A 14,641-nucleotide genomic window follows, 5' to 3' on the forward strand; every position below is an offset into this window, starting at 1 on the left:
AGTGTGGAAATGAAGGAAGTGGTTCCCATCTTGCTCAGAAAATTTATTTTCTAAAACTATTGAGATATTTCTCTTAAGCAGTTCATTCATTGTCCAGGTGATACATCCGTCCGTACAGACACGCAGTCACCAGCCCACCACTCATGTTTGAGTGTTTCAAGATCACTCTGCCATCTGCACCTTTTTCAAAATGCTCTGGCTGCTCCAGGACCATCTTGCTTGCCAAAACTGACGGGTACACATATCTGGTTCCAAACCTCCCCTCCAATTGGAAGTCCATTTTAGACTCGGCCTCTTCCACTTCCTGCCCACAGGAGCTGAGGTCCAACCCTGCACAACGGACGAGTGCACACACCTGAAACAGAGGTGTGATACAGGTGACATAACTGTTATGAAAAAGTTTAAATGAATAAAAAAATGTAATAAATCTTTATTTTACCTGCACAGCATAGCGTCCATTCACGATATGAGTTCCAGCAAATGCTCCTAATGCATACAATTCATTACTGCCTCCCAGTGGAAACCGCTGGTACTGCAGGTGACAGCAAAAGGTGCCATTGCACACATTAACTCTGCCTTCTGTTTCCTTTAAGAGGACAAATGTAAATGGGTCCCACATCATGGAGGAAGTGAAGGTGTCTGAGGAGGGAGGGACTGGAGAAGCATCAGAACAGCTCTCTTGATGACAGAAACCAGAGTCTGCTGCTGTAGATGATTTCGACTCTGCTGCAAACGCCCCATCCTGTTCTAAGACCGGCACCCTAGCAACGAGCAGTCTGCCCTCCTCTGAGTCTCCTCTTTGTGCGTGGTGATAGGTGGCAGAAAAAGGGGTGTAGATACCACTTCCAGTCATGATAAGAGTATCACTACGAATGTTGGCTGCTAGCAGGGTGATATTGGCACCCAAACTGATGGCATGCTGGAACTGGATTGTGTCCAGGAGGGGGAGTTGGTTCATCCAGGCTGTGGGGAAGATTAACTGACGCACGCCCTAAAGGATCCCAAAAGAGGCAGATGTTAGAAAAGAAAATGAAAACCATGGAGTGTAATGCAGATGTATTTCTACCTTTTCCAGCAGGGTAATTGTGGGCTCGTTGAAGAGGATGTCAAAGCAGGTGATAAGGCCAAACTTCCCGGCAAAAGGTGTATCAAAAGTTATGATCTCAGGTTGTGGCGGAGTGTTAAAGGCCTCCTCAAAGTAGGGGTTGTTTTTATGGTAGCGTGCCACCAGCAGGCCATCTGAGCTGAAATAAAGAAGAAACTGTCAACAGTTCATATACAGTAGGAGGTCATGTAGAGGAGCAATTAAATTAGACTGTTAGACGCCTGGAGAAACAACACCTGAAGACCACGTTGGTGTTGAACTGCCAGCGTCCATCAGAGGGACAGGAGGAGGTGGGGTCGGTCTTCAGGGGGCAGGGCTGCAGGCCAGCCATGTTGGCCACAAGGTAGAGTTTGTTACGACGAGCCATACAGCTCAAGCGCTGGAGAACCTGTGACCGTAACCGCAATCAAATGTAATTCATATTCACAAACTGGTGTCACATGTCAGAACGCATGTCAATAACAACATCAAATCTGAAAGTATGATTGTGCACCTCAGTGTTGTTGTATTTGCCAGGCTCTGTGCAGGGGTTCCACCTCTCTTGCTGGGGGTCAGGAATTATTTCAAGGTACCCAGAGATGGATGAACGGCTGAAGTTGAATCCCTGAAGACCATCTTCTGGAAACACCAGGATCTGGGCACCCTGACAGAAGATACGTGAGCCAGGAAATATTACTCTTTTTAAGACATGACGACGACTGTGACATTGTACCTCTCAATGACAACAAATCTAGAAATACAACCTGATCACCACTGACACCACCTGGGACTGCCTGATATTTAATGATGTTATGTTGACCAGTATTATCACTTGTCCTGTCCATACCTGCTGGGAGGCTCGTGCAGCCTGCTGCTCGTAGATGTCCAGGTTTCTCTGCAGGTGCTGCAGGGAAGCGGCGCGTGACAGGGGGACATGAGGCTCCGGGTTCAGGATTAAACTGTGCTCGTACACAGCAGCTACGTAAGAAGAGATCTCACTTGGCTCTACTTGAACCACAGCTGATATTAAAGAATAACAGACCGAAAAGACAACGAACGAAAACATCGTTTTATCTCTGAAATACATCAGCAGTCCGACCAAAACAACGGACTGGTTACATCTAAAAAAAAAAAAACCTCAGGTCAAAAGTCCGACTTGATGACTAAACTGTGAAACCTTCAGTTTGTCAGTTCAAAGGGAGCTCAAAAAGTCTGCCATAAAAATATTAATCCACATGGTCGTAGTTTGTGCAAAATCGGTATTGCATGTTCTTAAACATATTTGCAAAGCTTTCTCCAGAGGCTTCCAGAAAACTGTGAACTAGACGTAAACTATGATGTAAACACCACAGACTGTATTAGGTAAACACGCGTTTATTTTGAAAATACAACACAGGAAATAGTGGCGCATGTAACCTGGAACCACTTTATACAATCCAGTTCTGTCCTTTTTAAATATTTGCTGTACAATGCAATTTATCTAATTTGCATTCCACAGTAGACTTAACACTAAAGAAAACAACAAGACATTTACAAAATAAATACATAAATAAATCTGTAGAAAAATAAAGTACATATAATGTCGATACTACAATTATAATATACAGTATACACCCAGGGCATCTCCACAGAGCGCTCTCATAACTCATAGGGCAGTAACATTTCATACATATGCCTACACATGGAAGGCTGTTCTACTCATATCACCAAAAACTTTGACATTTTCTCCACATGTTGATGTGTATCAGACAAAATGTGCAGAGACGCAAGATAATTTTAAATACATTAATAACATTCACTTTGTCTGCAGAATATGAAAAGTGAAAGCCTGCTAAATGGTGCACCTTTTAAAAACGTATCATACTACTCCTAGAAACCTTTGTTTTGAACAAGAAATCCCTCTTCAGTCTTTGAAAGCTCAGAAGATAACTGCTGTGCTAATTCCAGTAGTTATAAATATTAATGGTGAATGGGAAAGTCCATCTGCTGCATGAAAACTAATTTTATTTTATTGATATTTGTATGACCCTTTCCAAAAACCTCTCTATAAAGTACTGATTCTAAAAATATGAATCATTCAAAGAAACACAATAGTCTGTCAATATCTAAATTCCTTCATGCAGTTATTTGTTGCCAGACTGTCTCCCTGTTTTGGTGCTCAAACTTCAGAGGATTGAAATCTACTCAGCAACCTGAGTTTGGAGTTTTCTGAAAAGGGAGCTCTTGAAAGTGAAGCTGTTACCAGAAGTTTATTTTGGATACATGTCGGTGCTACAGGACCTCAGAAGAAACGTGGCATCATTACATCAAGGTTGAAATACTTCCTTGTGACCTTGAACAGTTATAGTTGAATAAAAGCCCTACGAGAACTGAAAAGAAAGCCTGTGATACAAAGTTTAGGATGACGTCAGTGACGTGAGGTTTTGATTTCCTTAGAGGTTGGTTAAAATGTCAAGTTCATCCTCATGGGTTGCTTAACCCTCGTGTTGTCCTGGGGTCAATCTGACTGCAAATTCAATCTTTTGCCATCAAATATGTTTTCTATTCATCAAATGGTCTGAAAATAATGGGGGTTGTTCAGTACTATGCTCTTCATGATTACAGTAAATTTGAGGTAATTTGATTGAATTATGGGTGTTTTATTGAATTTACTAACGTCTGTTGTCCTCTGGGGTCAAAATGACCCCAAAGCATAAAGTAGTGCATTGAAGCAAATGACAACAACAAAAAACTCAGTTTCCTGCACTAGTGAGGTCTTTGACTACATTAGTTTACGAGTAGAGAGTTGAAAGGTTTACTAGTAAACTTGTAGACAACAAAAATTCTTCATGTTAACTTGTAAGGTGCAAAATATCGACTAGTTAACTAATGAGGCTCGGTATGACCATCCTCTAACATTAAATGAGTCTGGCTGACAAGTGGCAATTTAGTTTTCACTAATGGAATTTACATTTCAACATGTCAAAATGTCATTTTGGTCAACATATCAATAATGTAATTTCGACTAGTAAGAATTGCATTTTAGATATCTAGAATTAATTTGTGATATTTGTAATGTAAGAACAATTATAGATATCATAAATGAACTTTGTCACTCAAATAATTGAATTTTTGATATCAAGAATGAACATTTTTAGTGAGAATTGAGTTGAAAATGACATTGTCAAAAAGCAATTATTGAGATCTGCAATTTCTTGCAGTTTCTTAATTTCTTTCAAGTAGAGAAAATAGGAAACAAATGTTAATTTGAGTTTTTCCACACTCAAATAGTCAAACTATTTACACATAGGCCTACTGAAATTTAGATGATCTCTCCAATCTAGCGCACGCATGGGCCTATACGGACGCACGTTACTAAATGCCATGGTAACCGAACGAGGTGACGTTTGACCGAGGTGACGTTAGAGCTAAATGACTCTTTAATTTCTCATTTGAACTTGAACCTGACACCTGTTGGCCTGATTGTAAAACCTCTCTGCGGAAAACTGATTGTTTTGGAAAACCTGAATCTTCTCCTGGAAAACAAACAGTGGGACACCTGAACTCACCTGAAGAACAAATCTTCATCATCTAAAAGTTACCTGCTGGAAAGATGGCCTCTGGGGGACCCCGTGTGGAGGAGCGCCCGCTGACCCGACTCAGACGATGGCTCTCCGACTTTACAAGTAAGACATCTTTTAATTTTGAATAATGTAGGCTTGTAATTTATTCCCATTAAACCCTTAAATATTGTCTCTGTAGAAAACACGTTTAAGAAGTAGTTATTGAATGTAGAGACAGTTAAGGTTCACATGGGATACTTTATGTTGGCTTGTTAAGAAACACAATTTTTGGAGATAGGCTATTTGATGTTTTTTTTATATATAGTAAAAACGATTTTTAAATTGTGGGAATTTTTCTGAATTTCGCGGGACAAACGTGGAACGTGTCAAAAGTTGTGTAATGATCTGAAAATGTGTTGTTTTAGTTTGAGGACATACCAATTTTCTAATAAGTTGTCGAAATTTTTGGAAAAAATAATGGCGACTGGACCATTTTTCGAAAAATGCCCAAAACATATTTTTCTTGTGCACCATGGAGACGATGGACTCTTTAGGAGTGGAGAGGACGTCAGGACGTCAATGCGCTCATCGGGTTCCGTGTCTCTGGGGAGATTCTATTTTACAGCATAGTTGTTCAAGTTTAGAAATAATATTGAGTTTGTTCGTTTAGTCAGATATGTGTTCAAAATAATTTTTGCTCGTTCATGATGTTGGCTACTTACATTTTTTGGGAAGAGATAGTTGGTGATTCAGTCTCCTCCACGCGCATGATTGACAGCTGATTGATGTGTAGCCTCATTAACCAATACATGCGCCAACAAGCACATTCCTTGCTGTACTGTCTGTTATTCAGATATTTTCCTGTCCAGGTTTAAGATGATGATGATTTGAGTGTAAAAAAAAAAGTTCCAGATTTGAATGCATTTTTTACAAGCTAAGAATTTTACATTATTTGTTGGTGGTTTTTCTTTAATGGGATTTTTGTAGGCCTACATCTGGTGCAGTAGTTACATGAAGAAAGTCTCATTAAGCATGTTAGCCTCCTGTTTCAGTCTATTTTATAGATGTAAAAAATGTAACCTTTTGATGGTTTTTGTTTTACAGGTGGTGTCTTTCAGCTTGTTGCTCCTGCTCATCTTTCTGATCCTCCTTCTTTTCCTGCTGAGCCTGTTGCTCTTCCTGCTCCTCCTGCAGCTCCCTCTTCTGCTCCTCCTGCAGCACCCTCTTCTGCTCCTGCTCCTCCTGCAGCACCCTCTTCTGCTCCTGCTCCTCCTGCAGCTCCCTCTTCTGCTCCTCCTGCAGCTCCCTCTTCTGCTCCTGCTCCTCCTGCAGCTCCCTCTTCTGCTCCTCCTGCAGCTCCCTCTTCTGCTCCTGCTCCTCCTGCAGCTCCCTCTTCTGCTCCTGCTCCTCCTGCAGCTCCCTCTTCTGCTCCTCCTGCAGCACCCTCTTCTGCTCCTGCTCCTCCTGCAGCTCCCTCTTCTGCTCCTCCTGCAGCACCCTCTTCTGCTCCTGCTCCTCCTGCAGCACCCTCTTCTGCTCCTGCTCATCCTGCAGCTCCTCTTGCCACGCCTCCTGCTGCTTCTGTTGCTGTTCCTACTTTCCCTTTGGCTAACTCTTATGTTGTGCCCAATGCTGCTCCCGCTTTTCCCTTTGCTTATCATCACACCTATCCTCCTGCTAGTCCCTTCACTCTTCCTCCTGCTAGTCCCTTCACCTATCCTCCTGCTAGTCCCTTCACTCTTCCTCCTGCTAGTCCCTTCACCTATCCTCCTGCTAGTCCCTTCACCTATCCTCCTGCTAGTCCCTTCACCTATCCTCCTGCTAGTCCCTTCACCTATCCTCCTGCTAGTCCCTTCACCTATCCTCCTGCTAGTCCCTTCACCTATCCTCCTGCTAGTCCCTTCACCTATCCTCCTGCTAGTCCCTTCACTCTTCCTCCTGCTCATCCACTTCCTTATTCCTCTGCATATCCTCCAACTCACTGTTTTACATATCCTCCTACCTATCCTCAAGCTCATCCTTTTGCTTATCCTCAAGCGTACCCTCCTGTTTTTGCTTCCACTAACTATTCACCTTTTCCTCGTTCTGACCCTTCTTTCCCTCATGCTGATCATACTTTTCCTTGTGCTGACCCTTACCCTGACCCTTACCCTGACCCTTACCCTGACCCTTACCCTTACCCTGACCCTGACCCTGACCCTGACCCTTACCCTTACCCTTACCCTGACCCTTACCCTTACCCTTACCCTGACCCTTACCCTTACCCTGAACCTGAACCTGAACCTGACCCTGAACCTGACCCTGAACCTGAACCTGACCCTGACCCTGAACCTGACCCTGAACCTGAACCTGAACCTGAACCTGAACCTGACCCTGAACCTGACCCTGAACCTGAACCTGACCCTGATGCCATTGTTCTCGCTGAGATCAATCGGTTCCTTGAGTTTCACCGGTATGGGCGTCTCCTTGAAGACGACCCTGCTTTCCCTCTTCCTTTCCCTGCTGTCCCTCTTCCTGACCCTGCTGTCCCTCAGCCTGACCCTGCTGTCCCTCTTCCTGACCCTGCTGTCCCTCAGCCTGACCCTGACCCTCCCATCGAACTTGCTGACATCAATCGGCTGCTTGAGTTGCGGCAGTTTGCGCGTCTTCAAGAAGCTGATGAGGAGTCTGAGTTCTCACAGTCTGGGGACGATGATGGGAATGACAGTCCTGTCCCTGCTCTTGCTTACGGGGACGTTTCAGATGACTCCAACTCTGGTCCTTGTGACAGCACCGTGCGAGGCTACCCGGAAGCTCCCTCAACTTCTGGACACAGGAGACGCCGAGCGTGGGAAGACAGCGACGAGGAGGAGGAGGAGGAGGCTGCTGCCAAGAGGCCGAGGTGGGATGATGGCAGCAGCGACTCAGATTGATTCTGTAGTCCTTCTGGTTACATCTGACCACTTTGGCAGGATTGGTGCAGCAACATCTCTCCTCTAACTGGCAGAAACAACAACCCCATGAAGGTCTTTCAAAAATTGGAATAGCATTATTATGCACCGGAAACTTTCATTTTCAGGGCAGGGGTTGTGAACCCTTTTTAACCCTGAGGAAAAGCCTTTGCGTCTGGCAGGGCTTGGAATTCCTGAGTAGCGTCTTGCGCCAGGACATTTGATTTCTTTGAGTTTGCAAGGAGCAGGATCCTTTGGAAATTTGAGGGCTTGCCTTTGCATCTGGCTGGGCAAGCTAACCCCCAAGGAGCCTTTGCATCTTGCAGGGCTGTTAATGTCCCAGGTAGCGTCTTGCACCGGGACTTTAACTCTGTTTTCATTTTGGCACGATGGCTGGATCGACTTTTCTTGGATCCTGAGGTCCGGTCTTTGCGTCTGGCAGGACCGGTGATGCCTCAGGTAGCCCTTGCGTCTGGCAGGGCTGTCGACACCTCGTGCCTTAAGAAGGACAGGAACCTTCATCGTGGCTGTGTGGAGAGAGGAGAGAAGACCCAGGAATACTCTGATTTAACAGAGGACATCTTGGACAAACTCCTCCCCTCATGCTACATGAAGAAACAGGTAAGTATGAGCTTCTGAATCTCATCGTTAAATTCAAAATTCAAAGAACTGTCATACTGACCATTCTTTGTCTTATTGTTTCTGAGAATGAAAAAGGTAAGTACGAACTTTTGACCTCCAATAATTTATGAGAATAAGACGATTCATGCTATTGTGAAGAGTTGTACCAATAGCACTACTTTTTTTATAAACCAGCTTCATTCTTTTCATGTATTTAATATCACTCGTTTAGTCATTCAAAGATGATCTGTCTGTCTTACTAACCATTATATATCATTCTCTCTCTTCCTCTGCTGTTTGAGCTGCTTTAAAAAAGGTAAGTACGAGCTTCTGACACTGATTTGACCTCACTGTTATTTCACTTCATCACCTGAGTCGCTGGTAAAGTAAGCACAAACTTTATTTCAACAGTCACCTGGAAGAATGTGTAACCGAGCGACATACTGTACCTAACACCTATTTATGTCATGATTATTTTAATTTATTCAAAGATTATTTGACCGAGTTACTGACTTTCATTTTCACACTCTCTCTCTTTAGGGTATGAAAAAAGGTGAGCACGATTTTCTGATTTACAGTAAAAGTGATTTACAAAATATGCCACTCCATTTTAACTCATTATCATCACTTATTAAATCATTTGAGTTTGTCTTTAACAATATCACTTTCATTGTTTTGTACTTCTTTGTATGTTTTTCATCTTACTAACCATTCTTCTTCTCTTCTCTTATCCTCCTCGGCCGCCGGAGGTCGAGGAGGATAAGAGCAACAGGTGAGGTGAGTATAAACGTATCCGCTTCTTTAATACAGACAGAGAGAGAAATATTATTACACATGTATATTAAAGATGATTTGTTTTACTGACCTCTTGTGTTCTCTTCTTTTCTTTTATTCCATCACCGGAGCTGCTGCCGTTCACTGTGGACGACGGTGGTGCAACAGGAACAAGAGGTTACAAGGACAGCGAGTGCAGACGATCCACCAAGAAGAAGAAGAAGAAGAAGAAGAAGAAGAAGAAGAAGAAGAAGAAGAAGAAGAAGAAGAAGAAGAAGAAGAAGAAGAAGAAGAAGAAGAAGAAGAAGAAGAAGAAGAAGAAGAAGAAGACCAACAAACACTCTGCAGACCCCATCAGGCAGGATGGACCACAGGACGAGCTGCAGAGTTGCTGCTGTGTTTCAGTCACTTCAGTAAGTACCAGTTTGTTATAGATTACACAAATACAACAAATATAGAATAAAATAACCTTTACCTGCAACTTGTTCATGTTAAGTAAAAGAGAGATAATTTAGTAGAACAAACATTTATACCTCTTGTTTCTTCTATTTTAAAGGGCAGGACTGCTTATTCATCTCTGGAAATCCTGGAGCCCCTGAGTGAAGATGTAAACCAATCACCATCCAGCCTGTGTCACCTGACTTTCCTAACTTTGCTTCTTTGCTTTACATTCAATAAAACACAGACATCTGAAGGAATATGATGAATTGGGAGTTTATTTAAACTTTAGTTAAAAGCAAAAGCTTTTGTGAAAGAGCAACATAATATGTGTGTAGTATAACAGTTTAATAGTTAGTTTGATTCTGTGTTAGTTACGTTTTCTTTTAGGACCTTTCTGTTTTGTGTTCAGACTGAATTCAAACATAAACAGCAAGGCCGGTTCAAAGTTTGCCTGAGAAAGATTTTGCAAAATATCTCCAACCTTTTTTTGTATTTAAAATTAGAACGAAAAAAGTAAATATGATATGACGTTTTTCTCTCTTTATCTACATCAAAATAAGAAAATAAAAAATATGATCTTTCTGAGAATGTAGAGGTCTTCATGTAAGTATTTCAGGTACTAAAGAAAATCAAAAGCAATATTTTGGCAGACGGGGAAGGTCTAAAAAAGATTTTAAAAAAAGAAGAAGGAAGACCTTAAAATTGAAGGTCTTTAAGGCTTAAATAGAACTCATAAGTCACAGTCTAGTTCCAGGTTCATCCAGTAGATGGCATTAGAGTGAAATTAAAGATTTTTAAAGACTTCCCATAACCTGTAGACGGAGGTGCTGCTTGGGGCCATTATGAAGGTGCCTAACAATTTATTTGTGTTAAATACGTCATTTGATCATTGACTTAAGATGACTATGGTTTAGTCCTGCCTCCATAAAAAGATTCTAAAATGAAACGTCTACTTCATTCCTTGAAGTTTAGGTTATATGACCGAACCATGCTTACCTTCAGTTTGAGCTGATAAGAGGTCTTTATCAGTTACGTGCACATCTTTCATTTGACGTGGACTAACACTATCATTTTTCTGTACTTTTCAAACTTACAGACAATTTTGTTTTAGCACCCCTCCATCACCACATTCTGTTTTGTTGTGTATAACACCAATACTATGATAGATCTAAATTAACCATTATCAAAGTGACAAAAATATACATGACAAACTGAGGCAGCAGAAGACCAGCTAAGTCTGTTTTCTTTAAGGTAAATGTGTTATTAATCAATAATAATTAACTCTTTTCCCCAGTTTGGTAGCTTTGTCGAGAGTGCCTGCTAGTTTTTAAAAGGATCTTTCTCCTAAACAAAAAGCTCAATCTCTGTGCTGTAAGAGACTTACAGAGTCGTTTAGATCCCAAAATATAAAAAGTACAGAAATCTCAATACCCATATTCAGTTCGACTGTGATGAAAATCCGCTTACATACAGCTCTGTAGAAAATAGATAAAGAAATGAGGGACTAAATTACTGGTCCTCATTTTATGAAAATGCTTTCAAATCAGCCAAAGGCTGCAGAAAAATAAGCTTATGCAGTCTGAGTTGGCTACATGGAGGTGGAAATCTATGAACACAGAGACAGAGGTTAACAGCATGTGACTAAAGTCCAACACTTTTGTACATTCACGTGATGATATTGGAGCCAGCTCTGGTTTTGTAAGAAGACTGTAATGTGTTTAAAAAGCTGTGGGCGACACTAGGAATGATGTTTACATTGTGCACATCGCAAGGTAAAGGATCAGACAGTATAATGTATGTGTAGTCACCATGATGTGTGGATTGGAAAAAAAAAAAAAAGCATCAATACAGAGCTCTGCACAGAACCCAACCCTCCACCCCATGAGAAGGGGAGGCAAAGCTCATGGTCGCACATTAACAAGGATTTTACTGGAACTGACATTTTGCACCAGGGAGTTGCCCACGATGGCTACAGACAAAGATAATGCAAGGACAATCATGTTGTCATATTCCATGCTGATACTTTTACTGAGGGACACAAGAAGACATCAGATACATTCACTAACGTGGTTTAAAAGGTCTTTTTAGCAATTTTCCATTACACTCCAATGCATAAAGATATATGTTTTTGATAGAAGACAAATGTGAAAAAGATACATTACAACCAGTTTTGGTCAGAACGTATGAATACACACACGTCATTCCGAAGCAGTTCATTCATTGTCCAGGTGATACATCCGTCCGTACAGACAGGCAGTCACCAGCCCACCACTCATGTTTGAGTGTTTCAAGATCACTCTGCCATCTGCACCTTTTTCAAAATGCTCTGGCTCATCCAGGACCATCTTGCTAACCAAAACTGATGGGTACACATATCTGGTTCCAAACCTCCCCTCCAATTGGAAGTCCAGTTTAGTCTCAGCCTCTTCCACTTGCTGCCCACAGGAGCTGAGGTCCAACCCTGCACAACGGACGAGTGCACACACCTGAAACAGAGGTGTGATACAGGTGACATAAGTTTCGTCAGCAGATTTACAATCCCAGATATTACCTAATTTTCTCATTCATACCTGATGGGCATAGATTCCATTCTTGTGCATTCCAGCAAATGCTCCCAATGCATAGAGTTCTTCACTGTCACCCTGTGGAAAACGACGGTACTCGAGGAGACAGCAAAAGGTGCCGCTGCAAACATTAGTGACACCCTCGGTCTCGTTTACGAGGACAAATGTAAATAGGTCGTACATCATGAGTGAAGTGAAGTTGTCTGAGGAGGCAGGGGCTGGAGAAGCATCAGAACAGCTCTCTTGATGACAGAATCCAGAGTCTGTAGCCTTTGGTGATATGAGCTCTGCCTTAACTACCTCCTCCTGTGTGGTGACGTTTTTGTCCAACCACTGCTGGTCTAAGACAGGAACCTTAGCAACGAGCAGTCTGCCCTCCTCTGGGTCTCCTCTCTGTGCGTGGTGATAGGTGGCAGAAAAAGGGGTGTAGATACCACTTCCCCTCATGTTTAGTCTGTCATTTCGAAGGTTTGCTGCGAGTAGGGTGATATTGGCACCCAAGCTCAATGCCCGATGGAACTGGACAGAGTCTAGTAGGGGGAGCAGGTTCATCCAGGCTGTGGGAAAGATCAGCTGACGCACGCCCTAAAAGGAGAATTGTTGTTAGGAAGAGAAATAACAAACACAAGAACACAGAGTTTGATACAGAAATCGGGCGTGTTTTTTTTTACCTTCTCCACCAGGGCTATTGTGGGCTTGTGGAAGAGGATGTCAAAGCAGGTGATAAGGCCAAACTTCCCGGCAAAAGGTGTATCAAATGCAATGAGCTCAGGTTGTGGTGGAGTGTCAAAGGACTCCTCAAAGAAAAGGTTGTATTTATGATAGCGTGCCACCAGCAGGCCATCTGACCTAATTGTAGGACAATCTTTTGAAATTAGGAATTTATGTCTTGATTCACTTGCTGGATTTCACTTAAACTACATTATTTTTTTACTTCACCTGAAGACCACGTTGGTGTTGAACTGCCAGCGTCCATCAGAGGGACAGGAGGAGGTGGGGTCGGTCTTCAGGGGGCAGGGCTGCAGGCCAGCCATGTTGGCCACAAGGTAGAGTTTGTTACGACGAGCCATACAGCTCAAGCGCTGGAGAACCTGTGAAACAGCCCAACACTCATATATGGAATCATATTCAAAGACTAAGTTACGAAGGCTATGTTTTAATGAGTCATTAGTCTTGACAAACTGGTGGCATTTCTGAATTAGTGTATTACGTTAGAATGCACGTCAAGAATAACATTATTTCAAAGTATCGTTTGCACCTCAGTGACGTTGTACTTTTCGGGCTCTGTGCAGGGGTTCCAGCTCTCTTGCTGCGGGTCAGGAATTGTCTCAAGATAACCAGAGATGGATGAACGGCTGAAGTGGTAACCATGAATGCCATCTTCTGGAAACACCAGGATCTGGGCACCCTGATTGAGGAAAGAAATGAGAGGGGCATTGAGTTCTTTTGAAACCCCATTCCTCATTTGAAATAGTATTTCGACTGTGGCTCAGCAGGTACAGGCCAAGAGTCGGTTGCCTCTCAACTGGAAGGTTGGGGGGGGGGGGGGGGGGTTCGATCCCCAGCTCCTGCAGCGACATGTCCAACGCAAGACACTTAATCCCATATTGCTCCCGCTGCTTCAAGTGGCGTATGCATGTGTATAATGGGATGAGTTACTTCTGATGGTCACTTTACATAGCAACCTCTGCCATCGGTGTGTGAATGGGTGTAAATGGGTAGGTGTACAAGTTCATTCAGTACTCAGAAGACTAAAAAAGTGTTGTACAAGCTCAAGTCAACATCCCCTCTCACATCTATCAACAATACCCAGCTGTCTGCGCTTTTTAGTTTTTAACAGCCCCTGACGATATGTCTTCTCCCTTTGACAGTAGGTCAACATAACTACAGTATTACATGAGCAATAAGTTACCCTTTATAAATCTCTGACTGAAGAATGCAAAACACAACCCTCTCACAATACCTGCTTAGCGGCTTCGGCAGCCTGCTCCTCGTAGATATCCAAGTTTTTTTGCATATGTTGAAGGGCAGCAGACCGGGACAGTTGCACAAGGGGCTCCGGGTTAAGGATTAGGTTGTGCTCGTACACAGCAGCAACATATGAGGACTCCATGACAGGCTGGTTTTCAACAACAGCAGCCAACGTAAAAATAAAACTGGCGAAGGCACTGAAGAGTGTCATGGTTACTTTACAGAGACACGAATGATTTAAGTCAGGTAGACTTCAACAAAGCTTATCGTCGAGTTTTCTGGCCTAATGCCAAAAAAAACAAAAATGTTGCGAAAGAGATTTGACGATTGTAAAGTCGGGCGCACTAAATAATAAAGCAACATTTCTCCACATTTAGCACGAAAAGCTTTCAAAAATATTGGCTTGAGTTGTTCTACGTCACTTCTTAATTAGATTTACATCAATATATCTATGTGAACTAGTTCTATTTGATTTTGTGTGAAAATAAATTAAAGATTATTTATTAAGCAATTATAAATGTTATTTATTCACGTTAAATATATCAAAATGTTGTTCTAAATATTCAGTTTGGATTCTAAGGTATAACCAATGTGAAATTATTTCTTGAATGAAAAGAGAATATCAACAAGAATGAATAATGAAGAGTCTGTATTTGGTGGTTAAATGATTTAAATATATCAACACAATTGATATTCAGATTTCTATTTAACAAT

General features: G+C 42.2%; 2 protein-coding genes across 2 annotated transcripts; both read right to left on the reverse strand.

Annotated features, from left to right (window-relative positions):
• Window positions 1-22: 22 nt before the first annotated feature.
• LOC109982410 (biotinidase) lies at window positions 23-2,452 on the reverse strand. The gene is made up of 6 exons (XM_020631598.3): window positions 1,932-2,452; window positions 1,599-1,748; window positions 1,342-1,493; window positions 1,067-1,244; window positions 440-991; window positions 23-355 (listed from the first exon to the last, which is right to left on the reverse strand). The coding sequence occupies exons 1-6, from the start codon at window positions 2,169-2,171 to the stop codon at window positions 83-85; spliced, it is 1,545 nt and encodes a 514-aa protein (XP_020487254.2). The 5' UTR covers window positions 2,172-2,452; the 3' UTR covers window positions 23-82.
• Window positions 2,453-9,649: 7,197 nt separating this feature from the next.
• Window positions 9,650-14,229, reverse strand: LOC109982408 (biotinidase). Its single transcript, XM_020631597.3, has 6 exons — window positions 13,920-14,229; window positions 13,215-13,364; window positions 12,896-13,047; window positions 12,628-12,805; window positions 11,963-12,541; window positions 9,650-11,878 (listed from the first exon to the last, which is right to left on the reverse strand). The coding sequence occupies exons 1-6, from the start codon at window positions 14,136-14,138 to the stop codon at window positions 11,606-11,608; spliced, it is 1,551 nt and encodes a 516-aa protein (XP_020487253.1). The 5' UTR covers window positions 14,139-14,229; the 3' UTR covers window positions 9,650-11,605.
• Between the last annotated feature and the right edge of the window lie 412 nt (window positions 14,230-14,641).

The sequence above is a fragment of the Labrus bergylta genome, chromosome 19 (assembly GCF_963930695.1).
Source record: "Labrus bergylta chromosome 19, fLabBer1.1, whole genome shotgun sequence".
Classification (NCBI taxonomy): Eukaryota; Metazoa; Chordata; class Actinopteri; order Labriformes; family Labridae; genus Labrus; species Labrus bergylta.

What these genes read in the sequence shown, in the direction of transcription:
- LOC109982410 (XM_020631598.3), bottom strand. Translation starts at nt 2,171, where the DNA reads ATGTATTTCAGAGATAAAACGATGTTTTCGTTCGTTGTCTTTTCGGTC. An exon ending in AACACCAACGTGGTCTTCAG is followed by an intron (nt 1,245 to 1,341) that starts GTGTTGTTTCTC and finishes TCTTTATTTCAG; the next exon opens with CTCAGATGGCCTGCTGGTGG. An exon ending in ATGGACGCTATGCTGTGCAG is followed by an intron (nt 356 to 439) that starts GTAAAATAAAGA and finishes CCTCTGTTTCAG; the next exon opens with GTGTGTGCACTCGTCCGTTG.
- LOC109982408 (XM_020631597.3), bottom strand. Translation starts at nt 14,138, where the DNA reads ATGACACTCTTCAGTGCCTTCGCCAGTTTTATTTTTACGTTGGCTGCT. An exon ending in CTGCCGAAGCCGCTAAGCAG is followed by an intron (nt 13,365 to 13,919) that starts GTATTGTGAGAG and finishes TTCCTCAATCAG; the next exon opens with GGTGCCCAGATCCTGGTGTT. An exon ending in AAAAGTACAACGTCACTGAG is followed by an intron (nt 13,048 to 13,214) that starts GTGCAAACGATA and finishes GCTGTTTCACAG; the next exon opens with GTTCTCCAGCGCTTGAGCTG.